This window comes from Cervus elaphus, chromosome 18 (assembly GCF_910594005.1).
Source record: "Cervus elaphus chromosome 18, mCerEla1.1, whole genome shotgun sequence".
NCBI classification, from domain to species: Eukaryota; Metazoa; Chordata; class Mammalia; order Artiodactyla; family Cervidae; genus Cervus; species Cervus elaphus.
Window position 1 is genome coordinate 111287256 of NC_057832.1, and position 27534 is coordinate 111314789.

General features: G+C 49.9%; 1 protein-coding gene, 1 pseudogene and 4 gene segments (V, D, J or C); 5 read left to right on the forward strand and 1 right to left on the reverse strand.

The window, feature by feature from the left end:
* Positions 1–27534, reverse strand: part of LOC122673888 — a 67388-nt pseudogene that overhangs the window by 15155 nt on the left and 24699 nt on the right.
* LOC122673892 lies at positions 525–4843 on the forward strand. Its single transcript, XM_043871803.1, has 4 exons — positions 525–585; positions 1102–1415; positions 3246–3327; positions 3415–4843. The coding sequence occupies exons 1-4, from the start codon at positions 525–527 to the stop codon at positions 4212–4214; spliced, it is 1257 nt and encodes a 418-aa protein (XP_043727738.1). The 3' UTR covers positions 4215–4843.
* Positions 6822–8360, forward strand: LOC122674689. The segment is given in 2 exon segments: positions 6822–7381; positions 7467–8360. Coding segments are annotated over 2 exon segments (591 nt in total).
* LOC122673893 lies at positions 18022–20963 on the forward strand. The segment is given in 3 exon segments: positions 18022–18070; positions 18157–18495; positions 20767–20963. Coding segments are annotated over 3 exon segments (585 nt in total).
* On the forward strand, positions 22207–22769 carry LOC122673894. The segment is given in 2 exon segments: positions 22207–22338; positions 22423–22769. Coding segments are annotated over 2 exon segments (396 nt in total).
* On the forward strand, positions 24227–24842 carry LOC122673895. The segment is given in 2 exon segments: positions 24227–24414; positions 24502–24842. Coding segments are annotated over 2 exon segments (390 nt in total).

Here is a 27534-nt window from a genome sequence, read left to right on the forward strand (position 1 = left end):
TATTCAGAAGTAGTTATAAATACATGTTTGCAGGCAGATTCACTTGAGACCCTCTGAGCATTTATTTTATGATCGTATATTTCCATCTTTAGCTAACTACCATCATTGTAGTGGTGCAGCAATTATTTCCTTCTTAGTAAAATGGTCAGATCATACAGTCTTCTACCTCCAGAGGCTAAGAGTGCATTTGAAGATCAATCCTAATTGGCCAGGCTAGGAAGGCAGTAGAACAGATATGTGTGTGTGTGTGTGTGTGTGTGTGTGTATTCCGGGCATGGGGTTTTTGAAACCTTGATTCAAAGAGAGGCTACAAATCCATATGACCATGGACCTTTGGCCACAAGGAGGCACTGTGTTTCCATGGTAAGCAGGGTGCCCTGGGAGGGGCTGAGAGGCACCCTGGGGAAGGAAGCTTAAGGGAACCTTGGCTACATGCCTGCACCTGGGAGCAGATTTGAGTTCCCTGAATGATCCTGGGACACGTGGAGCCAGCACAGACTCCTCACGGCTCAGGAGGAGGGGTCATGCCTGGAGCTTCAGGATGTGCCCAGGGGGCCGTCTCCTGGAGCAGCGTGGGAAGGGGAGGTGAGAGCCTGGGGTATCTGGTGAGCGCTGGGTCATGAGGGTCAGGCAGGGTCAGGCAGAGCAGAACAAGAGTGTTGTGGACACATGGGACCAGGGGATGAAGCTCACCTCACACCCATCTTTTTGAGGGGTTGTCAGGACAGGGAATGGCATAGAGGAGCCAGCCCTGGGTCCTGCCAAGGGGTCCAGTGGATCAGGAAACAGCCTGCAGAGACACAGAGCAGTGATGTCATAGGCAAATGCTCCAATCAGGGACACAGGAAGTTCAGCACTTACACCACTCACCCCAGGAGCCCCGCCCCCAGCCAGCAGCAGTCCTGAATTCCTGATGCTGCCATGGGCTCCAGGCTCCTCTGCTGTGTGACTCTCTGCCTCTTGGGATCAGGTGAGTCCTGGACACAGTGTGGAAGCATGTGAGATGTCTTTGCCTTTCTGAGATAAAAGCCTGGTGATGACGGCTGCAGCAGGAGGCTTCCGTGTGCTCTGCCCTCAGCTTCCTTGTCTCCTCCCCAACAGGCCTGGTGGATTCTGGAGTCACCCAGACCCCCAAATACCTGATCAAATCAAGAAAGCAGAACGCGACTCTGAGATGTTCCCCTGAATCTGGACACCGCTCTGTGTACTGGTACCAACAGGCCCTGGGCCAGGGCCCCCAGTTCCTCGTTCAGTATTACAATACAAGAGTGAATGAAAAAGGAAACCTTCCAGATCGATTCTTAGGTGAACAGTTCAGTGACTCTCGCTCACAGATGAACCTGAGCTCCTTGGAGCTGACAGACTCAGCCGTGTATCTCTGTGCCAGCAGCAAAGACACAGCCCTGCATGATCAGGTGCCTCTGGTACAAAAACACTCCTGCCCCAGCTCAGGAAGTGGTTGTAGGGCGTGAACTGCCAGCCAGCGGGACCCAGGTGCTGGTAGAGTGGACAGCCTTTCCCAGACATTCTTTCCTGGTATGTCTCAATGCTCACAAAGATTTTGCAAGGTACGTTTTATTTTATCTGCTCATTTATCTTAGGGAAAGTGACCTGCCCAGATCTCATATTTCTTAACTGTTAGAGCAAGGAATCCTACTCGAGTCTGACCTTATCACTTGTGGTCCTCACCATGCCCCCAACTGACCTCTGCCAGGAATGGTGCGTCACCCAGACCTGTGACGTGTGGTCATGCTCTGGGAAAACCAGCACATCAGGAGGTCACCGCAGGTCCACAGTCTTGTAACCAGGAATAGCTACATAATTTTTAGGGTCCCTGCTTTCCAATACCATGAGAATCTGCAGAGAGCAGAGCTGTGCAGCATGTGTGGGGTCCTGCTGTGTGGAATGATGTACAACAAGATAAGGCTTTGAGGAGCTCTATGATATTTGTTACTCAATTAATGCAATCCCCGCTTCCCAAGGAAGCATTCCCACGGAATGCACGTCTCACGTAAAATCAGAGCCCTTTTCATTCAACCTGGAGTCGGCCACCTCTCCCTGTATCCCTCCCACATACAAGTTCCTTTGTGCCAACATGTCATCCGCTTGTGAGTGTGTGAGGCCTCAGTCACTTCAGTCGTGTCCGACTCTTTGTGACCCCATGGACTGTTGCCAGTCAGGTTCCTCTGTCCATGGGATCCTCCAGGCAAGACTAGTGGAGTGGGTAGCCACGTCCTCCTTCAGGAGATCTTCCCAACCCAGGGATCAAAACTGCATGTCTTACGTCTCCTGCACTGGCAGGCAGGTTCCTTCCCACTCTCACAATCTGAGAGAAGCCCACGTCATCTGTGGTGCTGGGCAACTGGCTTCTCTCCAAAAAGAAAGGCGAGTCCCAAGCTTGAGGTGGTTCTGCTTGCTGTTCCCCCTCTCACTTCAGAAACTGCAAGCATTGCGTCCAGGGGACAATATAGGAATGTAAATACATCTGGCAGGCGAGCCGTCGTTGGTGAATTGATAAGAAATAGAGCCAAAGGATTCCTCAAGTGGGGATAAGTCTGACCTACGGTTGGGGAACCAGATGCCAAAAGAATCATTGCAGGTAGAAGGACACCAAAGGACTGTGGTTAATTAACGAAAGCAGAAACAGACACTTTCCCAGGTGGCGCTAGTGGTAATGATCCTGCCTGCCAATGTGGAGATGTAAGAGACTTGGGTTTGATCCCTGAGTTTGGAAGATCCCTGGAGGAAGAAATGGAAGCCCACTGCAGTATTATTGCGTGGAGAATCCCATGGACAGAGGAGCCTGGTGGGCTACATACAGTCCATGGGGTCGCAAAGAGTCAGACATGACTAATCAACTAACACTTACTTAGACACCTGAACGTGTATTTGGCATTCATGAGTCATAAAGGGCAGTAGGAAGCCCAAAAGACTTTCCTCAGATTCAACACTACAGAAATATGCAGGTAAAAGTAGTATACATATGAATGAAGAATTATCTCTAGAAAAAGTACATCAAGTTGCAAACTGCTTAGAGAAATATTACAACAACTTTAAGGCTTATGCCTATTGATCTGGATGGATCTCCCTGTTGTGAACAGTTCTCTCAGGTTCATTTCTGATTTGAGTCTCTGGGGGAAGGGGCGTGGTCCCTGAGTGACAGGTTTCCTCTGGGGCCTGGCAGGGACAGAGACATCTCAGAAGGACTCCCTGGAGAGCCCCTCTCCCCTCTCATCCACACTCAGACCAGAGGGCCCTCTGCCTGCCCCGCCCCCGGCATGGGCCCCTGCCTCCTGGGCTGTGTGGTCTTCTGTCTCCTGCAGGCAGGTGAGTCCTGGGGAGCAGGGTCCCCTTGGGGGTCCCAGCACTGAGCATGTCCGCTGTGACTGCAGCATCGGTCCTCCTTCTCCACAGGGGCGGTCCACGCTGGTGTCACTCAGGACCCGAGATTCCAGGTCATGAGGACAGGACAGAGCACAACACTGAAATGTACTCAAGATCTGAACCATGATTATATGTACTGGTACCGACAAGACCCAGGACACGGGCTGAGGCTAATTTATTACTCAGCTGCTGCACCCAGTAGCGAGCCAGGAGATGTGTCTGAGGGTTACAGCGTCTCCAGATCAAACAAAGAGAACTTCCCTCTGACACTGAAGTCTGCCATTCGCAACCAGACATCTGTGTACTTCTGTGCCAGCAGTTACTCCTCGGTGCTGCATGGCCACCTCCTCTCTGTGCAAAATGTACTAGTTGCCTACGAGCTAGCTCCTAGCACCAGAAACCTTGGGCTTTTGGGGACCACGGGCCTGCAGTGTGACCCTGGGTGTGTGGACAACGCTGCCCCAGCCTCACTCCCAGGCCTCGGGGCCATGTGTCCACCATCAGTCTCTGTCTTTCCGCTGCATCCTCCCTCCCCAGCTCTGACTCCTAGTCATCACCTGAGCCTGAGACCTCTAGGAGGGAAGGATGTTGGTAAATTAGATTTAAATAGGCCCTCCTGTCTTACCTCAGGCACTTCATCAATGTCTCTCTGGAAGGTTCTCCCCCAGCCTGACTCTCACATGCTCCCTTCTCTTGCCTACCTTTCCCAGGCAGGCAGGACATTCCTCTCCCCACCTCTCTGCATCAGCTCCCTGGCCCTCTCTCCCATAGCCACAGGCTCCTCCCTCATCTGCCTCAGGTCCCTTCACATTTCACAGGGAGGCCTTTAAAGTGGACCCTCCACGTGCTCTGCTTTGAGCAAGCTGGATGGAATCATCAAAGAGAAATCAACTTCAGTTAATCATCAATCATCCAAAAACTCATGGGAGTTCATCTCAGAGGGACAGATCATCTTTGTGTGTTCTCCCACTGCACCACCCGCCCTGACTTCCTTAGCATCTCATCTTACCAAGGCCAGGTTGCCACCACCTGGCACCCTCATCAAAATCTTCTCAAAGTCAAAATATATCATACATCACCTCCATTATATCAAGATGTTATAAGTGCAGAAATAGATGAGATCATCTTTCTAAAACTTCTTTATAAAAAGTTTTATCTAGAATTTGATAATGCTCAATTTAAATACACAATCTGGAAATATATACATGTGATTAATCAGAAGTACTTATGGAACACATGTTTGCTGGCAGATTCACTTGAGATGCTCAGAGTATTTATTCTATGATTATATATTTCCATCTTAGATAACTACATCGTTGTAGTGGTGCCGCAATCATTTCTCTCTCAGTAAAAAGTTTGGCTCATAAAGTCTTCTGCCTCCAGAGGCTAAGAGTGGATTTGAAGATAAACCCTATCAGCCAGGCTAGGAAGGCAGTAGAACAGGTGTGCGTATGCGTGTGTGTGTGTCTGTGTTTGTGTGTGTCTGTGTGTGTCTGTGTGTGTGTGTGTCTGTGTCTGTGTGTCTGTGTGTGTGTGTGTCTGTGTGTGAGTGTGTCTGTCTGTGTGTGTGTGTCTGTGTCTGAGTGTGTGTGTGTGTGTGTACAGGGTCCTGGATTTTTGTACCCTTGCTTTAAACAGATGGTGCAAATCCATGAGACCCTGGACCTTTGGCTACTTGGAGGCACTGTGTTTCCAAGGTAAGTAGGGTGTATTGGGAGGGGTTGAGAATCTCTCTGGAGAGGGCAGTTTCAGGGAACCTTGGCTATATCATGCCTGCATCTGGGAGCAGGTTTGAGTTCCCTGAATTGTTCCAAGACATATGGAACCAGCACAGACTCCTCCCTGCCCAGGGAACTGGAGATGTGCCTGGAACCTCAGGATGTTCACGGGGGTCGTATCCTGGATCAGCATGTGAGGAGGAGGTGAAGGGCTTGGGGTGGTTGGTGAGGTCTTGGGGCTGAGTGTCAGGCAGAGGAGAACAAGACATGTTGTGGGCACATGGGACCAGGGGATGAAACTCACCTCACACCCAAACTTGCTGAGGGGCTGTCAGGACGGGGAAGGGCATAGAGGAGCCAGCCCTGGGTAATGCTGAGGGGTCCAGTGAACAAGGGCAGCCTGCAGAGACACAGAGCCGTGACGTCATAGGCAAACGCTCCAATCAGGGAAGCGGGAGGGTCAGCACTTACACCTCTCAGCCCAGGAGCCCCGCCCCCAGCCAGCAGCAGTCTTGGGTTCCTGATGCTGCCATGGGCTCCAGGCTCCTCTGCTGTGTGACTCTCTGCGTCCTGGGAGCAGGTGAGTCTGGACACACTGGGGGCTTCTGAGATGTTCTGTCACCCTGCAACAGAAGCCCGGTGATGAGGATTGAAGCAGGAGGCTTCCCCTGTGCTCTGCCCACAGATTCCTTGTTTCCCCCAACAGGCCTGGTGGATTCTGAAGTCACCCAGACACCCAAGTACCTGATCAAATCAAGAAAGCAGCAAGTGACGCTGAGATGTTACCCTGTCCTTCGACACCTCTCTTTGTACTGGTACCAACAGGCCCTGGGCCAGGAACCCCAATTCCTCATTCAGTATTACAACACGGAAGTTAGTAAGAAAGGTAACATATCAGATTGATTCTCAGGAAAACAGTTCAGTGATCTTTGCGCAGAGCTGAACTTGGGGTCCTAGGAGCTGACGGACTCCGCCCTGTATCTCTGTGCCAGCAGCCAAGACACAGTCCTGCATGATCAGGTGCCTCTGGGACAAAAACAGCCCTGCCCCAGCTCAGGAAGTGGTGCCCAGGGTGTCAGCTGCCAGCCTGCCAAGCCCAGTCTCTGGTAGAGCGATAGACTTTCCCAGACATTCATTTCTTTATATGCTTTAATGCTCACTAAGATCATCAAGATAAGTATTATTTTAACTCTTTGTACATCTGAGGGGACGGGAATTGCCCAGATATCACACTTCATAACTTACAACTAGGCTTCTGCTCAAGTTTGTTCTCAGCACCTGTGGTTCTTTTCCTCATGGAAATGGCTCCATACAGAGCAAAGTCCATATCCGTGCTGGGCTCTGTGTAACAGAGACAGTGTGGGGCTGTAAGATATGAACTGTTACTCAGTGAATGGCAGCTGTGCATCACAAGGAGGTATTCCCATGGAAAGAACCTCTCAATAAAGAAAGAGCATTTTTCAGTTACCCTGGAGTCTGCCACCTCTTGCCATGTTCCTCCTACGTCTGTATTCCTTTGTGCCAATGTGTCATCTGGGGTGGTGGGCAACCAGCTTCTCTAAACCCAGAAAGGTGGGTCACAGGCCTGAGGGGGCTCTGCTTGCTCCCTCCCCGACATGGGAAACACGGGCTCCTGTGAACATGAACGAGCTGTACCTGCATTTAGCTGGTGGACCGTCTGTCAGTGAATTGATTAGAAATAGACCAAACAATTCCTCAAATGTTGATGAGCCTGCAGTGAGGTTGGGAGCAGATTCCTGGAGAAACATGGTAGATGAAGGGACAATCTCAGGACTGTGGTCAATTATACAGAAATGGAACCTTGAAGTCCTAGTGGGTCACATCAGTCATAAAGTCAATGCAAAGACAGAAGGATTTCCACAAGATTAAAAACTACAGAAATATGCAGATAAATGAAAGTAATAAAAGTATTAATGAAAAATTATCTCTGGACTAGAACACATGCAAAATTTAATTAGTTTGAGAGAAAGTTTACATCCACTTCTCAGGCTTATGTCCGTTGATCTGGATGGATCTCCCTGTTGTGAACAGTTTACTCAGGTTCATTTCTGATTTGAGCATCTGGGGGAAGGGGCTTGGTTCCCTGAGTGACAGGTCGGCTCTGGGGCCTGGCAGGGACAGGGACATCTCAGAAGGACTCCCTGGAGAGCCCCTCTCCCCTCTCATCCACACTCAGACCAGAGGGCCCTCTGCCTGCCCCGACCCCGCCATGAGCCCCTGCCTCCTGGGCTGTGTGGTCTTCTGTCTCCTGCAGGCAGGTGAGTCCTGGGGGCAGGGTCCCCTGGGGGTGCCAGCACTGAGCTTGTCCACTGTGACTGCAGCATCTGTCCTCCTTCTCCACAGGGGCGGTCCACGCTGGTGTCACTCAGGACCCCAGATTCCAGGTCGTGAGGACAGGACAGAGCGCCACACTTAATTGTACTCAGGATCTGGGTCATAACTATATGTGCTGGTACCAACAAGACCCGGGACACGGGCTGAGGCTGATCCATTACTCAGCTGTGGCTCCCTCCATGGTGAAAGGAGATGTGCCCGACGGGTACAGCGTCTCCAGACCAAGCACAGAGAACTTCCCTCTGACGCTGAAATCTGCCAACCGCTCCCAGACATCTGTGTACTTCTGTGCCAGCAGTGACTCCACGGCGCTGCACGGCCACCTCCTCTCTGTGCAAAAAGGCAGATGAGGGCCCTGCAGCCTGGAACTTGGGGAGCCCCAGCAGGCTCCTAGCAACTGGAGCCTCGGAGCCCACAGACATACTGGCAGCATAGGCAGTAGTTTTTTATCTTTGCTGTCACAGACCTGACAACAGGGCCTCATGGACATGTGTCCGCTCTCACTCTGTCTTTTCACCATAGCTTCCACGTGAGCCTAAAGATGCTAGCCAGCTCTGACTCCTAGTATCAGTCTGAACATGAGGCCTCCAGGAGGGAAGGGTGTTGGGAAATCAGGTACATCTAGACCCTCTCGTCTCTCCCCAGGCACCACATGCCTGTCGCTGTGGAAGGTTCTCCCGCAGGCAGGCCCTTGTGTGGTCTCTGCTCTTGTCCAACTTCCCCAGATGTGGGGTCTTTACTCTTCCACCTTCCTGGCCCTTGTTCCCACCCTTCTCTACTTCAGCCTAGCTGCTCCTCCTTCATCTGGGTCATGTCTTTGCCCATCACCCAGGGAACTTTATAATGATCCCTACGTGGTCCTGTTTGAGTAGGCTCCTTGGGGTCCTCAAAGAGAATGCAACCTCAGTTAATTCTTAGTGAGTGAAAGTGAAGTCACTCAGTTGTGTCCGACTCTTTTCGACCCCGTGGACTATAGCCACTAGGCTCCTCCGTCCATGGGATTCTCCAGCCAAGAATACTGGAGTGGGTTGCCATTTCCTTCTCCAGGGGATCTTCCTGACCCAGGGATGGAACCCAGGTCTCCCGCATTGTAGGCAGACGCTTTAACCTCTGAGCCACCATAATTCCTTTGTATCCCTCAGGAGAAGGAGAGGCAAACTGTGTGTGTATGTATTCTCCACCACTCCCTGTCTTTAGCATCTAAATAGCCTAGACCCTGATGTTGGGAAAGACTGAAAGCAAAAGGAGAAGGGGGTGGCAGAGAAAGAGGTGGTTAGATAGCATCACCGACTCAACAGACATGAATTTGAGCAAACTCTGTGAGACAGGGAAGAACAGGGCAGCTTGGAGTGCTGCAATGCATGGGGTCTCAAAGAGTTGGACTGCAGTTAGCAATTGAACACCACCACCACCAACAAAAACTAACCCAAGTTTGTAGCAATTCCCTCAGCACAATCTTCTAAAAGTCAAAGTATTAAATATTTCCTGCATGAACACCTTTCTTTTCTCTTGAAATACAAAATCATAAATCTTAAGGCAGGCTGGTTTGTGAGTTTGTGTTTCTAATTGCATGTATGTTCTTTGGAAAAACAAAACAAGGAAAAACGCAGTGCGGTCAGCAAACAGTGAAATATTTTCTAATATGAACACATCCCATGACCATAAAATCTGGGCAGACAATCTTGGTTTCCACACATATACCACAGGGGGTCGCTGTGGAACTGCCAAACTCCAGAAGTTTCTGGACCAGAGTAAGGGGACACTCCTAGTGCCTGGGACAGGAGGGTTAAGAGAAAGCTTCATTTGGTGTTTTTATCTCTAGAAGCCTGACTAGCACAGGCACTAATTTGCAGGCTAGCTGTCCCAGGTGGGAGCCATGAACTTCAACTCTGCAATGCTGAAGGAGCCTCTGAGGTTGCAGAAAAAGTGAAGGGTATGGAGCTGGGAGGTAGTAGGAAAGAAACAGAAAAGGGAAACACCGGCCTGAAGAGAGAAGTGAATGAGCCACGGGGAAGGGCGTCGGGCATAAACCCAGCCTCGCCCAGACCAGCAGTCCAGCTCACAGGTCATCTAAGAGACTGCAGGACAGAGCAGCGTTCGTAGATCAGCTGACCTGGAATGAGAGGTCAGATTCCTGGGAACCAGCAGAGGCAATGACATCAGAGCAGTGATGTCCCTGCCTCACTTCCAATCAGGGGAAGGAGGCCCAGAACCCCAGCTCTCAGAGAAGCAGAGCTCTGAGCAAGGAGACCCCCCCGGACAGCTCTGCCCCTCCTGCCATGGGCTGCAGCCCCGTCTGCTGTGTGGCTCTTTGTCTCCTGGCAGCAGGTGGGTCCTTGGCACAGGAGAGAATCTGTGTTCCTAGCCTGACTTTGCCTGAAACCAAGGCACCATCGGCTTCTCTCCTGCGGTGTTTCTCAGCCCCATCTTCTTCCCCCACAGGCCTTGTGGATGCTGGAGTCACCCAAACCCCAAGATACCTGATTAAAGCAAGAGGACAGCGAGTGACCCTGGGATGCTCCCCTGTCTCTGGACACCTCTCTTTGTACTGGTACCAACAGGCCCTGGGCCAGGGCCCCCGGTTCCTCGTTCAGTATGACAGGCAGGAAGTGAGGGGACAAGCACAGCTCCCAATCGACTCTCAGCAAAACAGTTCAGTGACTCTCGCTCTGAGCTGAACTTGAGCTCCTTGGAGCTGACAGACTCAGCCGTGTATCTCTGTGCCAGCAGCCAAGACACAGCCCTGCATGATCAGGTGCCTCTGGCACAAAAACTCTCCTACCCCAGCTCAGGAAGTGTGGTGAGGGTGACTGCCTGCCTTCCAGGCCCAGATAGATCCGATAGACTCTCCGAGACATTCTTCTTCTGCTGCGTTTTAATGCATCCAAAGATCATGCTAGATAAGTATTATTTTAACTGTTTACACATCTGAGTGGAACTGACTTGTCCACATCTTCTGTGTCATTACTTTCAGAGCAAGGAATTTGATTCAAGCCTGTCTTCATTAGTTGTGGTCTTCGCCCCCATAAAACTGTCCCCCACATAGAATAAATAATACACATAAACTCACATACACACACAAACACACATACACACACATACACACGTACATGTTTTAAAGCAAGTGGCTCACATATATGTTAAGACTGGTAAGTCCAAAAGCTGCAGGCTGGTCTTGTGCTACTAGAGACTGAGGGGGAACTGATGTTTAAGTTGAAAAGCAGAACTAATGGCCCAGTGTGACGGCCATCAGCTGCCAATTATCTCTTAATTGGGGGAAGATCAGTGTTTTCCTCTGTTCATCTCTTCACCTGGTTTCATGAAGACCACCTACGTTATGGAGGGTCATCTGCTTTACGAATTAAAATGTTAATCTAATCTATTATTAAAATATACCTATTCACATGTTGAAAGTGAAGTCGCTGAGTCGTGTCCAACTCTTTGCAACCCATGGACTGTAGCCCACCAGGCTCCCCCATCCATGGAATTTTCTAGGCAAGAGTACTGGAGTGGGTTGTCATTTCCTTCGCCAGAGGATCTTCCTGACCCAGAGATCAAACCCGGGTCTCCCACATTGCAGGCAGATGCTTTGCCGTCTGAACCAAAAAATATCCCTCTTTGGAGCACCAAGAAAAATAAAGCTAAATAGCCATGGCAGAGTCAAGCTGACATATTGTATTAGTCAGGACACCGTCTTCCAGGCTTGCACAGGAATTTGGTAAGCATCAAATCCCTGGCAGGTAACAGAACTCTGGATTTCTTGACTCCCTTTGCTAATCTCTGACAGCCTCCTCTAGTGCTTCCTAGGTACTAAAGTAGATATGGACACATTGTGACTTCAAGCCCTATACTTGAGGTTTTCAGGTGTCACAGGAAAGAAAAATTGTGTTTGTTGGCTCAATACATGAGATAAACAGAGCAAGTAACTTACCCTCAGGCGTTTTTACATCAACTTTATTGGCATAAAAATGATAGTAAACATTTGAATAATGTGAAGTTTGGGGGTCCTGACCAGCCCTAACCCTGCTGTAAAAGTTTGTTTAAATTCAGTCAAACCTCTCTATTTATGATTCCACAGCTGCAGATTCAACCAGCCACAATTGTGTAGTACTGTGAAAAGTGACAGTGAAAGTTACTCAGTTGTGTCTGACTCTTTGTGACCCCTATACAGTCCTTGAAATTCTCCAGGCCAGAATACTGGAGTGGGCAGCCTTTCCCTCCTCCAGCAGTTCTTCCCCACCCAGGGATCCAACCCAGGTCTCTCCCATTGCAGGGAGATTCTTTACCAATGAACAACAAGGTCTGTAGTTAGCATCTATTAAAAATTCCACACAAAACTGGACCCAGGAAGTTCAAAAAAGTGTGGTTCGTGGGATCCTCTGTATATACAATAACATTACACACTACAGTGAACCGAAGAATGGGTTTGATCCTTCCATCTGTATGCGCCCATGGAACATTCACCTATAAAGACTGAGAACATTTCATCACCAGAAATTCTCTCAGGCCCCATTCCCAGGCCTGTCTCTTTCCCTGACAGTGAACAGTATGATTTCTGTTGCTGTCATTCTGTTTTAAAGTCCTCTTTAGCCCAGAGCTAAATATTTAAAACATTTCTCCTGGAAAGTATTATGGTTAAAGACTTTCTTGAAAGCATGTGAGCACCATATCCAGGGACTATCCTATCTGGGGATGGATGGTTTGGAAAATGATCATTCAAAGATCTTCCCCGCTGGTACAAGTTTAAAAAAAAAAAAAATTATTTATGCACTTTTAAAAATTTCCTTCTTGTGTACACATTGTCTGAAATGATTTTATGATGCTATTTTGACAGGAAGTCCTCATCTCCTAGGAAATTCCTTTGAGGTCCCATGTGAAACACACACAACAAGGCTTCTTGTGCACACACTGGGTGCTGGGACTGAGCCGGCAATCAGAAGCAGCACCTTTGGTGAGAGATCATCTCATGTCAGGAGAAGCTTGCCTTTGATTTGACCCTAGCGTCCAAGTCACAGGAGTTGAGTTGAAAAGTCCCCCTTTCTGTAGCGGCCTGGCCTGGGCACTAGTCTCCTGTGTTGCGGGTCCCACTGTCTCTTGGACCAGAGACATTCTGAGCACAGGTGTGGATCCCATGGACTTGCCAGGCCCCAATTCATGGCTTGTTTTGTAGCTACAACATCGGGCTCATTCATTGCTTCTGACTTTAGTTTCTGTGTTTTTGTCTCTGAGGCCCCAGGAATAGTTAGTCCCTCAGACCCAAGACCTGAGACCAGCACATCAGGAGGTCACCACGGTCACCCACTCATGACCAGGTGCATGATATTCAGGTTCAGAAATTACTGAGAAGTTGAAAATCACAGCAGCTGAGCATAGCAGCTAGTACAGGGTCCTTCTAAATGTGAGGTCTGTGCGATGTGATAGAGTCTAGGGCTCTAGAATGTCAGTCACTGAATGGCTGCCACTTTCAGAAGGAAGTATCCCATGCAATGGATGTCTCACATAGAATCAGAGCATTTTTCCTTTGCCCTGGGTCAGCCATCTCTCCCGACATGCCTGCACGTCTAGATTCCTTTGTGCCAACATGTCATCCGTGGTGCTGGGCATCCAGCTTCTCTCCTCCAAGCAAGGTGGGCCACAGGCCTGAGGTGGTTTGGCCTGCTGCCCCCCCACCCCTCAGACCCCAGAAGACGTGCTCAGGTGAGCATGACGGCACTGAGCCTGCGTTTGACAGGCACCCTGTCAGTCGTGAATTAATAAGCAATAGAGCCCAAGGATTCCTCAGGTGTTGATGAGCCTGCCCTAAGGTTGAGGGACCAGATTCCAGAATCATTGTGAGTGGAAGGACATGAACAGGACTGCTGTCAATTTAAGAAAATAGAAGCATGTGTGATTATTTGGACACGTGAGTCATAAAGGGCAGCAGGAAGCCCTGAAGATTTTCCCTGAGATTCAAAACCACAGAAATTTGTAGATAAGGAAAATGAATGTATGTATTAATGAACAGCTATTTCTGGAATAAAATGTACCTAAAGTTGTGAACAGTTTTATGGAAAGTTTACAAGAACTTGTGCATGTCCATCACATCGGTAATGCCATCCAACAATCTCAACCTCTGTTGTTCCCTTCTCCTCCTCTCTTCAATCTTGGCCAGCATCAGGGTCTTTTCAAATGAGTCAGTTCTTCACATCAGGTGGCCAAAGTATTGGAGTTTCAGCTTTAGCATCAGTCCTTCAAATAAATATTCAGGGCTGACTTTATTTTGGATGGACTGCTTGGATCTCCTTGCACTCCAAGGGACTCTCGTGTCTTCTCCAACACCACAGTTGAAAAACGTAGATTCTTCAGTGATCAGCTTGCTTTATAGTCCAGTTCTCACATCCATACGATACTACTGGAAAAATCATAGCGTTGACTAAATGGCCCTTTGTTGGTAAATAAATTGTCTCTGCTTTTTAATATGCTGCCTAGGTCGGTCATATGTGAACTGTTCACTTCGGATCATTTCTGATTTGAACCTCTGGGGGAAGGGGCGTGGTCCCTGAGTGAAAGGTTTGCTCTGGGGCCTGGCAGGGACAGGGACATCTCAGAAGGACTCCCTGGAGAGCCCCTCTCCCCTCTCATCCACACTCAGACCAGAGGGCCCTCCACCTGCTCTGCCCCTGCCTCCTGGGCTGTGTGGTCTTCTGTCTCCTGCAGGCAGGTGAGTCCTGGGGGAAGGGTCCCCTGGGGGTGCCAGGACTGAGCATGTGCAATCTGACTGTAGCATCGGTCCTCATTCTCCACAGGGGCGGTCCACGCTGGTGTCACTCAGGACCCCAGGTTCCAGGTCGTGAGGGCAGGACAGAGGACAACACTGAAATGCACTCAGGATTTGGGTCATGACCGCATGTACTGGTATTGACAGGACCTGGGACACAGGCTGAGGCTGATTCATTACTCAGCTGTGGCTACCAACACGGAGAAAGGAGATGTGCCCGACGGGTACAGCATCTCCAGACCAAACACAGAGAACTTCCCTCTCACGCTGAAGTCTGCCAACCGCTCCCAGACATCTGTGTACTTCTGCACCAGCAGTTACTCCGCGGCGCTGCACCGCCACCTCCTCTCTGTGCAAAAAGATAAGGGAAGCCCTGCGGCCTGGAAATAGAAGAACCCCTTGCAGGCTTCTCGCACGCGGAGCCTCGGAGCCCAGGGCCACACGTCTGCAGTGTGACACGGAGTGTGCAGTCTCCTATCACGCCCAGCTGCATCTACCTTAAATACAGTGCACGGTTGGTGTTTTTAATTTCAAAGTTTTAAAAGTTTAAAAACAAATGGATTAATGTATATAATCTGTGCACATAAATCCATTACCTAGAATATAATAATACTTAATTTATATAGAAAATCTAGAAATATGTGGATCTGTAATCAGAGGGATCTAAGGAATGCAGTGTCCCAGGCTGTATTCCCCTGAGCTCATCAGAGTGTCTGTATTGAAGGTATGTGTGATTCCACCTCAGCATGCTACTGTCAGTGAAATTTTCTTCTTAATGGAAATGTTGGTTTCTGCAGTCTTTTACCTCCAGAGGCTAAGAGGGAATTTGAAGACCAATCTGAAGTCAGCCAGGATGGGAAGACACTAGAACAAGTGTGTGTGTGTCAGGGTGTGGGGTGTTTACATTCTTGCTTTAGACAGAAGGCAGAGATCCATGAGACTCTGGACCTTTGGCCTCTAGGAGGCGCTGTGGGCCCACGGTAAGCAGGGGACTTGGAAGGTGTGGAGATTCACCCTGGGGAGGGCAGCTTTAAGGAACCTTGGCTACATGCCTGCCTGAGAAAGCAGGTTTGAGATCCCTGAGATCCTGAGGTTCCAGGACACATGGAACCAGCACAGACTCCTTACTGCCAGGGAAAGTGGGGATGTGCCTGGATCCTCAGGATGTGCCCAGGAGATGGTCTCCTGGAGCTGCAAGGGAAGTAGAGGTGAAGGGGTTGGTGTGGCTGGGGAGGGCTGGGTGATTGTCAGCTGATTACCTGGTGATTCCCAGCCAGGTGAGTGCCTGGCTGAGTGTCAGGCAGGGCCAGGCAGAGGACAACAAGCTATGTTGTGGGCATATGGGAATGATGAACCCTTCACACAACCCCTTGCTCAGGGTCTGTGAAGGGAAAGGAATGGCATAGAGGTTTCACCTTTGGTCCTGGCAAGGAGTACAGTACAAGGGCAACCTGGGGAGACACAGAGCAGTGATATCATAGGCAAATGCTCCAATCAGGGAAGCAGGAGGGTCAGCACTTTACACCACTCACCCCAGGAGACTGGCCCACAGCCAGCTGCAGTCTTGGGTTCCTGATGCTGCCATGAGCTCCAGACTCCTCTGTTGTGTGACTCTGCTTCCTGGGAGCAGGTGAGCCCTGGACACAGTGTGGGAGCTTCTGAGATGCCTTTGCCTCCCTGAGATAGAAGCTTGGTGATGAGGACTGCAACAGGAGGCTTTCCAGTGCTCTGCCCTCAGCTTCCTTCTGTCTCCTCCCCAAAAGGCCTGGTGGATTCTGTAGTCACCCAGACCCCAAAATACCTGATCAAATCAAGAAAGCAGCAAGTGATGCTGAGATGTTCCCCTGAATCTGGACATCACTCTGTGTACTGGTACCAACAGACCCTGAGCCAGGGCCCCCAGTTCCTCATTCAGTATTACAACAGGGAAGATAATGAGAAAGGAAACACATCAGATCGATTCTCAGGAGAACAGTTCAGTGATTTTCGCTCGGAGCTGAACTTGGGCTCTTGGAACTGTCGGACTCAGCCCTGTATCTCTGTGCCAACAGCCAAGACAAAGCCCTGCATGATCAGGTGCCTCTGGGACAAAAACACTCCTGCCCCAGCTCAGGAAGTGGTAGTGAGTGTGTGGACTGCCAGCCTGCCAAGCCCAGTCTCTGATAGAGTAGACAGTCTTCCCCAGATGTTCATTTCTTGATATATTTTAGTGCTCACAAAGATCATGCAAGGTACATATTATTTTAACTTTTTATACATCTGAGTGAACATGAATTGCCCAGATCTCATACTTCATAATTATTATAGCAAGGACTCTGACTCAAGTCTCTTCTCAACACCTGTGGTCCCTGGCCCCAATGGGACTGCCTCCCTACAGAACAAATTAGATATGCATGGGGGTCATGTGTAACAAGACAGAATTTGGGGCTCTATGATATGATTTGTTATTCAGTGAATGGCAGCCCTGCTTCACAACGAGGTATTCCCATGGGAGGAATGTCTCAAATAAAAAAAGAGCAGTTTTTGTTTATTCTGGAGTCTGCATGTCCCTCCATGTCCCTCTTAAGTCTGCATTCCTTTGTGCCAATAAGTAATCCGAGCTGGGCAACCAGCTTCTCTCCATTCAGAAAGGTGGGTCACAGGCCTGAGGGTATCTGCTTGCTCCCTCCCCAGACCTGGGAAGCAGGGGCTCCTGTGAACTTGAAGGAGCTGTACCTGCCTTTGGCTGGTGGACCAACTGCCAGTGAATTGATAAGAAACAGACCAAACAATTCCTCAGTGTTGATGAGCTTGTGATAGGGTAGGATCAGACACCTGGAGAAACATGGTAGGTGGAGGGACCTTCTCAGGACTGCAGGCAATTACAGTGCAAATAGGCCTTGAAGTCCTATTGGGACACATGAGTCATAAGGGGCAACAGGAAGCCAGAAGGATTTCCCCAAGACTTAAAACTACAGAAATATGCAGATAAATAAATGAAACGTATGTGTTAATGAAAAATTATCTCTGGACTAGAACATACAAAAAATTTGATCAGTTTCACAGAAAGATTACATCAACTTGTAAGGCTTATGTCCTGTGAGCTGAATGGGTCTCCCTATTATGAACTGTTCACTCAGGTTTGATAGCTTCCGTTGAAAGGTGTCGGATTCATGATTTCTGAAGACGATTTAGCTTCGGGACCAGGGACCAGTCTTGATCATTCAGGAGATTTTGTGTAGCTGAGTTTTATTAAAGTATAAAAAGGGACAAGGAAAACTGCTGACATAGACATTGAAGGGGGAGGGAGAGTGCCCCCACTTGCTAGTCTTATCAAGGCCTTATAAGGTTTTATCAAACCCACATACATCTTAAATTAACAAGATTAGAACTGGCAATAGAAAGGTCTCACCAAACCCACTTACACAAAATACATCTTAAGATAACAAGATTAGTGAGAAGGTTCTTGGTAAGGAGAAACATCTCCTCGAGCAAGATACAGTGCTCGATTGACTAAACAAAGCAATGTAGAAAAAATGTTTGTTCTTTTCTCCGTGAGAGCCCTGGACCCCTTTCACCTTCTCTGGGGCTCTGGGCTTCTTTCTCTTCCTCGGGGATCCTAGACTTCTTATCAACCACTCTAGGAAGTGACTCTCTGAGGTTCATCTTTGATTTGAGTCTCTGGGGGAAGGGGCGTGGCCGCCTTGTGGCAGGCCTGCACTGGGGCCTGGCAGGGACAGGGACATCTCAGAAGGACTCCCTGGAGAGCCCCTCTCCCCTCTCATCCACACTCAGACCAGAGGGCCCTCCGCCTGCCCCGACCCCACCATGAGCCCCTGCCTCCTGGGCTGTGTGGTCTTCTGTCTCCTGCAGGCAGGTGAGTCCTGGGGGCAGGGTCCCCTTGGGGGTGCCAGCACTGAGCATGTCCACTGTGAGTGCAGCATCGGTCCTCCTTCTCCACAGGGGTGGTCCACGCAGGTGTCACTCAGGACCCCAGATTCCAGGTCGTGAGGACAGGACAGAGCGTGACACTTAATTGTACTCAGGATCTGGGTCATGACTATATGTGCTGGTACCGAGAAGACCCGGGACACGGGCTGAGGCTGATCCATTACTCTGCTGCTGCGCCCAATAGCGAACCAGGAGATTTGCCCGAGGGTTACAGCGTCTCCAGATCAAACAAAGAGAACTTCCTTCTGACGCTGAAGTCTGCCAACCGCTCCCAGACATCTGTGTACTTCTGCGCCAGCAGTTACTCCACGGCGCTGCACGGCCACCTCCTCTCTGTGCAAAATGTACTAGGTGCCCACGAGCTGGCTCCTAGCACCAGAAACCTTGGGCCTTTGTGGGCCACATGCCTGCAGTGTGACCCTAGGGGTGTGGACAACGCTGCCCCAGCCTCACTCCCAGGCCTCGGGGCCATGGGTCCACCATCGGTCTCTGTCTTTCTGCTGCATCCTCCCTGTGAACCAGGAAGATGCTTCCCCAGCTCTGACTCCTAGTCATCACCTGAGCCTGAGACCTCTTGGAGGGAAGGATGTTGGTAAATTAGATTTAAATAGGCCCTCCTGTCTTACCTCAGGCACTTCATCAATGTCTCTCTGGAAGGTTCTCCCCCAGCCTGACTCTCACATGCTCTCTTCTCTTGCCCACCTTTCCCAGGCAGGCAGGACTTCCTCTCCCCACCTCTCTGCATCAGCTCCCTGGCCCTCTCTCCCATAGCCACAGGCTCCTCCCTCATCTGCCTCAGGTCCCTTCTCATTTTGCAGGGAGGCTTCTAAAGTGGCCCCCCCACATGCTCTGCTTTGAGCGAGCTCGATGCAATCACCAAAGAGAAATCAACTTCAGTTAATCATCAATCATCCAAAAACTCATGGGAGTTCATCTCAGGGGGACAGATGATCTTTGTGTGTTCTCCCACCACCCCGCCCACCCTGATTTCCTTAGCATCTCATCTAACCAATGCCAGGTTGCCACCACCTGGCGCCCTCATCAAAATCTTCTTAAAGTCAAAATATATCATACATCACCACCATTTTATCAAGATTTTATAAGTGCAGAAATAGATGAGCTCATGTTTCTAAAACTTCTTTATAAAAATTTTATCTAGAATTTGATAATGCTCAATTTAAATACACAATCTGGAAATATATACATCTGATTAATCAGAAGTACTTATGGAACACATGTTTGCTGGCAGATTCACTTGAGATGCTCAGAGTATTTATTCTATGATTATATATTTCCATCTTAGATAACTACATCGTTGTAGTGGTGCCGCAATCATTTCTCTCTCAGTAAAAAGTTTGGATCATAAAGTCTTCTGCCTCCAGAGGCTAAGAGTGGATTTGAAGATAAACCCTATCAGCCAGGCTAGGAAGGCAGTAGAACAGATTGAGTGTGTGTGTGTGTGTGTGAGTGTGTGTGTGTGTGTGAGAGTGTGTGTCTGTGTGTCTGTGTGTGTGTGTCTGTGTGTGTGTGAGTGTGTGAATGTGTGTCTGTGTGTGTGTGTGTCTGTGTGTGTGTGTCTGTGTGTGTCTGTGTGTGAGTGTGTGTGTGTGTGTCTGTGTGTGAGTGTGTCTGTGTGTGTGTCTGTGTGTGAGTGTGTCTGTGTGTGTGTCTGTGTGTGTGTGTGTCTGAGTGTGTCTGTGTATGTGTGTCTGTGTGTCTGTGTGTGTGTGTCTGTGTATGTGTGTCTGTGTGTGTCTGTGTCTGTGTGTGTGTCTGTGTGTGTGTGTGTGCAGGGTCAGGGATTTTTGTACCCTTGCTTTAAACAAATGGTGGAAATCCATGAGACCCTGGACCTTTGGCTACTTGGAGGCACTGTGTTTCCAAGGTAAGTAAGGAGTATTAGGGAGGGGTTGAGAATCGCTCTGGAGAGGGCAGTTTAAGGGAACCTTGGCTATATCATGCCTGCATCTGGGAGCAGGTTTGAGTTCCCTGAATTGTTCCAAGACATATGGAACCAGCACAGACTCCTCCCTGCCCAGGGAACTGGGGACGTGCCTGGAACCTCAGGATGTTCACGGTGGTCGTATCCTGGATCAGCATGTGAGGAGGAGGTGAAGGGGTTGGGGTGGTTGGTGAGGTCGTGGGGCTGAGTGTCAGGCAAGGTCAGGCAGAGGAGAACAAGACATGTTGTGGGCACATGGGACCAGGGGAAGAAACTCACCTCACAGCCAAACTTGCTGAGGGGCTGTCAGGACAGGGAAGGGCATAGAGGAGCCAGCCCTGGGTAATGCTGAGGGGTCCAGTGGACAAGGGCAGCCTGCAGGGACACAGAGCAGTGACGTCATAGGCAAACGCTCCAATCAGGGAAGCAGGAGGGTCAGCACTTACACCACTCACCCCAGGAGCCCCGCCCCCAGCCAGCAGCAGCCTTGGGTTCCTGATGCTGCCATGGGCTCCAGGCTCCTCTGCTGGGTGACTCTCTGCCTCCTGGGAGCAGGTGAGTCTGGACACACTGGGGGCTTCTGAGATGTTTTGTCACCCTGCGACAGAAGCCCGTGATGACGGTTGAGGCAGGAGGCTTCCCTGTGCTCTGCCCTCAGTTTCCTTGTCTCCTCACTACAGGCCTGGTGGATTCTGAAGTCACCCAGACACCCAAGTACCGGATCAAATCAGGAAAACAGCAAGTGACTCTGAGATGTTCCCCTGAATCTGGACACCGCTCTGTGTACTGGTACCAACAGGCCCTGGGCCAGGAACCCCAGTTTCTCATTCAGTATTACAACACGGAAGTTAGTAAGAAAGGAAACATATCAGATTGATTCTCAGGAAAACAGTTCAGTGATCTTTGCGCAGAGCTGAACTTGGGGTCCTAGGAGCTGACGGACTCAGCCCTATATCTCTGTGCCAGCAGCCAAGACAAAGCCCTGCTTGATCAGGTGCCTCTGGGACAAAAATGCCCCTGCCCCAGCTCAGGAAGTGGTGCCCAGGGTGTCAGCTGCCAGCCTGCCAAGCCCAGTCTCTGGTAGAGCGATAGACTTTCCCAGACATTCATTTCTTTATATGCTTTAATGCTCACTAAGATCATCAAGATAAGTATAATTTTAACTGTTTGTACATCTGAGGGGACGGGAATTGCCCAGATATCACACTTCATAACTTACAACTAGGCTTCCGCTCAAGTTTGTTCTCAGCACCTGTGGTTCTTTTCCTCATGGAAATGGCTCCATACAGAGGAAAGTCCATATCCGTGCTGGGCTCTGTGTAACAGAGACAGTGTGGGGCTGTAAGATATGAACTGTTACTCAATGAATGCAGCTGTGCATCACAAGGAGGTATTCCCATGGAAAGAACCTCTCAATAAAGAAAGAGCATTTTTCAGTTACCCTGGAGTCTGCCACCTCTTGCCGTGTCCCTCCTACGTCTGTATTCCTTTGTGCCAATATGTCATCTGGGGTGGTGGGCAACCAGCTTCTCTAAACCCAGAAAGGTGGGTCCCAGGCCTGAGGGGGCTCTGCTTGCTCCCTCCCCTGACACGAGAAACAAGGGCTCCTGTGAACATGATTGAGGTGTACCTGCATTTAGCTAGTCGACCGTCTTGTCAGTGAATTGATTAGAAATAGACCGAACAATTCCTCAAATGTTGATGAGGCTGCAATGAGGTTGGGAGCAGATTCCTGGAGAAACATGGTAGGTGAAGGGACAATCTCAGGACTGTGGTCAATTATGCAGAAATGGAACCTTGAAGTCCTACTGGGTCACATCAGTCACAAAGTCAACAGGAAGCCAGAAGGATTTCCACAAGATTTAACACTACAGAAATATGCAGATAAATAAAAGTAATAAAGGTATTAATGAGATTTATCTCTGGACTAGAACACACACAAAATTTAATTAGTTTGACAGAAAATTTACATCTACTTGTCAGGCTTATGTCCATTGATCTAGATGGATCTCCCTGTTGTGAACAGTTCACTTAGGATCATTTCTGATTTGAGCCTCTGGGGGAAGGGGCGTGGTCCCTGAGTGACAGGTTGGCTCTGGGGCCTGGCAGGGACAGGGACATCTCAGAAGGACTCCCTGGAGAGCCCCTCTCCCCTCTCATCCACACTCAGACCAGAGGGCCCTCTGCCTGCCCCGCCCCCGCCATGGGCCCCTGCCTCCTGGGCTGTGTGGTCTTCTGTCTCCTGCAGGCAGGTGAGTCCTGGGGGCAGGGTCCCCTGGGGTGCCAGCACTGAGCATGTCCTCTGTGACTGCAGCATCGGTCCTCCTTCTCCGCAGGGGCGGTCCACGCTGGTGTCACTCAGGACCCCAGATTCCAGGTAGTGAGGACAGGACAGAGCACCACTCTTAATTGTACTCAGGATCTGGGTCATAACTATATGTGCTGGTACCGACAAGACCCAGGACTGGGGCTGAGGCTGATCCATTACTCAGCTGTGGCTCCCTCCACGGTGCAAGGAGACGTGCCCGACGGGTACAGCGTCTCCAGACCAAGCACAGAGAAGTTCCCTCTGACTCTGAAGTCTGCCAACCACTCCCAGACATCTGTGTACTTCTGCGCCAGCAGTGACTCCACGGCGGTGCACGGCCACCTCTTCTCTGTGCAAAAAGGCCCAGCAGCCTGAAACTTGGGGAGCCCCTTGCAGGCTCCTAGCACCTGGAGCCTCCCAGCCCACAGACACACACTGGCAGCATAGCCTGCAGTTTTGATCTTGGCTGGCACAGACCTGACAACAGGGCCTCTTGATCATGTGTCCACTTTCACTCTCTGTCTTTTCACCGTAGCTGCCAGGTGAACGCAACATGCTACCAGCTCTGACTCCTAGTATCAGTCTGAACATGAGGCCTCCAGGAGGGAAGGGTGTTGGGAAATCAGACACCTCTAGTCCCTCTCGTCTCTCCCCGGGCACCACATGCCTGTCGCTGTGGAAGGTTATCCCCTAGGCTGGCCCTTGTGTGTTCTCTGCTCTTGTCCAGCTTCCCCAGATGTGGGGTCTTTCCTCTCCTAGCATCTGGGCCCTCGTTCCGAGCCTTCTCTACTTCAGGCTTGATGCTCCTCCCTCATCTGGGTCATGTCCTTGCTCACCATCCTGTGAACCTTATAATGATCCCTAAGTGGTCGTGTTTGAGTAGGCTCTCTGGGGTCCTCAAAGAGAATGAAACCTCAGTTAATTATTAATCATCCAAAATTCCTTGCTAGTCCCTCAGGAGAAGGAGAGACAAGCTGTGTGTGTATGTATTCTCCACCACTGCCTGTCGTTAGCATCTAAATAGCCTAGACCCTGATGCTGGAAAAGACTGAAAGCAAGACAAGAAGGTGGTGGCCAAGAAAGCGGTGGTTAGATAGCATCTCTGACTCTACAGACATGAATTTGGGCAACCTCTGGGAGATTGTGAAGAACAGGGGAGCTTGGTGCGCTGCGATGCATGAGGTCACAAAGAGATGGACTCGAGTTCGCAATTGAACAGCACCACCACCAACAAAAGCTAACCCAAGATTATAGCATCTCTTTCATCACAATCTTCTAAAAGTCAAAGTATTAAATATTTCCTGCATGAGCACATTTCTTTTCTTGTGAAATACAAAATTATAAACCAGCTATGGCAGGCTGCTGTGTGTCTTTGTGTTCTAATTGTGTGTGTGTCCTTTTGAAAAACAAAAGAAAAACACAGTGCGATAGGCAAACTGTGAAATATTTTCTAATATGAACACGTCCCATGACTATTAAATTTGGGCAGACAATCTTGGTTTCCACACATAGACCACATGGGGACGCTGTGAAACTGCCAAACTCCAGATGTTTCTGGGGCAGAGCAATGGGACAGTGCTAGTGCCTGGGACCAAGAGGGTTAAGAGAAAGCTTCATTTGGTGTTTTTATCTTTAGAAGCCTGTTCTTCAGCGATCAGCTTTCTTTATAGACCAACTCTCAAATATGCACGTGACTACTGGAAAAATCATAGCGTTGACTAGATGGACCTTTGTTGGCAAATAAATTGCCTCTGCTTTTTAATACGCTGTCTAGGTCGGTCATATGTGAACTGTTCACTTAGGTTCATTTCTGATTTGAGCCTCTGGGGAAATGGGCGTGGCCCCCTGAGTGACAGGTTGGTTCTGGGGCCCGGTAGGGACAGGGACATCTCAGAAGGACTCCCTGGAGAGCCCCTCTCCCCTCTCATCCACACTCAGACCAGAGGACCCTCCGCCTACCTCGCCCTCGCCATGAGCCCCGGCCTCCTGGGCTGTGTGGTCTTCTGTCTCCTGCAGGCAGGTGAGTCCTGGGGGGCAGGGTCCCCTTCGGGGTGACAGCTCGAAGCATGTCTTCTGTGAGTGCAGCATCGGTCCTCCTTCTCCACAGGGGCGGTCCACGCTGGTGTCACTCAGGACCCCAGGTTCCAGGTCGTGAGGACAGGACAGACCGCCACACTTAATTGTACTCAGGATATGAACCATGATAATATGTACTGGTACCGACAAGACCCAGGACTGGGGCTGAGGCTGATCCATTACTCAGCTGCGACTCCCTACACGGCGAAAGGAGACGTGCCAGACGGGTACAGCGTCTCCAGACCAAACACAGAGAACTTCCCTCTCACGCTGAAGTCTGCCAACCGCTCCCAGACATCTGTGTACTTCTGTGCCAGCAGTTACTCCACGGCGCTGCACGACCACCTCCTCTCTGTGCAAAAAGACAGATGAGCGCCCTGCAGCCTGAACATTGGGGAGCCCCTTGCAGGCTCCTAGCACTTGGAGCCTCGGAGCCCACAGACACACTGGCAGCATAGCCAGTAGTTTTAGATCTTTGCTGGCACAGACCTGACAACAGGGCCTCATGGACATGTGTCCACTTTCATTCTCTGTCTTTTCACCGTAGCTCCCACGTGAGCCTAAAGATGCTAGCCAGCTCTGACTCCTAGTATCAGTCTGAACATGAGGCCTCCAGGAGGGAAGGGTGTTTGGAAGTCAGGTACATCTACACCCTCTTGTCTCTCCCTGGGCACCACATGCCTGTCGCTGTGGAAGTTTCTCCCCCAGGCTGGCCCCTGTGTAGTCTCTGCTCTTGTCCAACTTCCCCAGATGTGGGGTCTTTCCTCTCTCACCTTCCGGGCCCTCGTTCCAACCCTTCTCTACTTCAGCCTTGATTCTCCTCCCTCATCTGGGTCAAGTCCTAGCCTACCACTCAGGGAACCTTGTAATGATCCCTAAGTGGTCGTGTTTGAGTAGGCTCCCTGGGGTCCTCAAATAGAATGCAACCTCAATAAATTATTAATCATCCATAATTCCTTTGTAGTCCCTCAAGAGAAGGAGAGGCAAACTGTGTGTGTATGTATTCTCCACCACTGCCTGTCTTTAGCATCTAAATAGCCTAGACCCTGATGTTGGGAAAGACTGAAAGCAAAAGGAGAAGGGGGTGGCAGAGAAAGAGGTGGTTAGATAGCATCACCAACACAAAAGACATGAATTTGAGAAAACTCTGGGAGACAGTAAAGAACAGGGGAGCTTGGTGCACTGTGATATATGGGGTCTCAAGAGTTGGACTGGAGTTAGCAATTGAACACCACCACCACCACCAAAAACTAACCCAAGTTTGTAGCATTTCCCTCATCACAATCTTCTAAAAGTCAAAGTATTAAATATTTCCTGCATGAACACCTTTCTTTTCTCTTGAAATACAAACTCATAAATCAGTTAAGGAAGGCTGGTTTGTGAGTTTGTGTTTCTAATTGTGTGTATGTTCTTTAGAAAAACAAAACAAGCAAAAACACAGTGCGATCGGCAAACAGTGAAATATTTTCTACTATGAATGCATCACATGACTATTTAATCTGGACAGACAATCTTGGTTTCCACGCATAGACCTCATGGGGAAGCTGTGGAACTGCCAAACTCCAGAAGATTCTGGGGCAGAGCAAGTGGACAGTGCTAGTGCCTGGGACCAAGAGGGTTAAGAGAAAGCTTCATTTGGGGTTTTTATCTCTAGAAGCCTGACTAGCATAGACACTAATTTGCAGGCTTGCTGTCCCAGCTGGGAGCCATGAACTTCAACTCTGCAATGCTGAAGGAGCCTCTGAGGTTGCAGAAAAAGTGAAGGGTATGGAGCTGGGATTTGGTAGGAAAGAAACAGAAAAGGGAAACACCAGCCTGAAGAGACAAGCAAAGGAGCAACGGGGAAGGGCGTCGGGCATCAACCCAGCCTCGCCCAGACCAGCAGTCCAGCTCACACGTCATCTAAGAGACTGCAGGACAGAGCAGCGTTCGTAGATCAGCTGACCTGGAATGAGAGGTCAGATTCCTGGGAACCAGCAGAGGCAATGACATCAGAGCAGTGACGTCCCTGCCTCACCTCCAATCAGGGGAAGGAGGCCCAGAATCCCGGCTCTCAGAGAAGCAGAGCTTTGAGCAAGGAGACCCCGGACAGCTCTGCCCCTCCTGCCATGGGCTGCAGCCCCGTCTGCTGTGTGGCTCTTTGTCTCCTGGCAGCAGGTGGGTCCTTGACACAGGAGAGAATCTGTGTTCCTAGGCTGCCTTTGCCTGAAACCAAGGCACCATCGGCTTCTCTCCTGCGTTCTTTCTCAGCCCCATCTTCTTCCCCCACAGGCCTTGTGGATGCTGGAGTCACCCAAATTCCAAGATACCTGATTAAAGCAAGAGGACAGCGAGTGACAGTGGGATGCTCCCCTGTCTCTGGTCACCTCTCTTTGTACTGGTACCAACAGGCCCTGGGCCAGGGCCCCCGGTTCCTCGTTTAGTATTACAGGCAGGAACTGAGTGGAGAAGCACAGCTCCCGGATCGATTCTCAGCAAAACAGTTCAGTGACTCGCTCTGAGCTGAACTTGAGCTCCTTGGAGCTGACAGACTCAGCCGTGTATCTCTGTGCCAGCAGCCAAGACACAGCCCTGCATGACCAGGTGCCTCTGGGACAAAAACTCTCCTACCCCAGCTCAGGAAGTGTGGTGAGGGTGACTGCCTGCCTTCTAGGCCTAGATAGATTCGATAGACTCTCCCATATATTCTTCCTCTGCTGTGTTTTAATGGTCCCAAAGATCATCCTAGGTAAGTATTATTTTACATGTTTACACATCTGAGTGGAACTGACTTGCCCACATCTCTTTTTTCATTCCTTTCAGAGCAAGGAATTTGATTCAAGTCTGTCCTCATCTCTTGTGATCTTTGCCCCCCAAAACTGTCCCCCACAAGAATAAATAATAGACACACACACACAAATACATACACACACACATGTTTTAAAGCAATTGGCTCACACAGTTGTTAAGGCTGGTAAGTGCAAAAGCTGCAGGCTGGTCTGGTGCTACGAGAGACTGAGGGGGAACTGATGTTTAAGTTCAAAAGCAGAAGAACTAGTGGCCCTGTGTGAAGGCCATTAGCTGA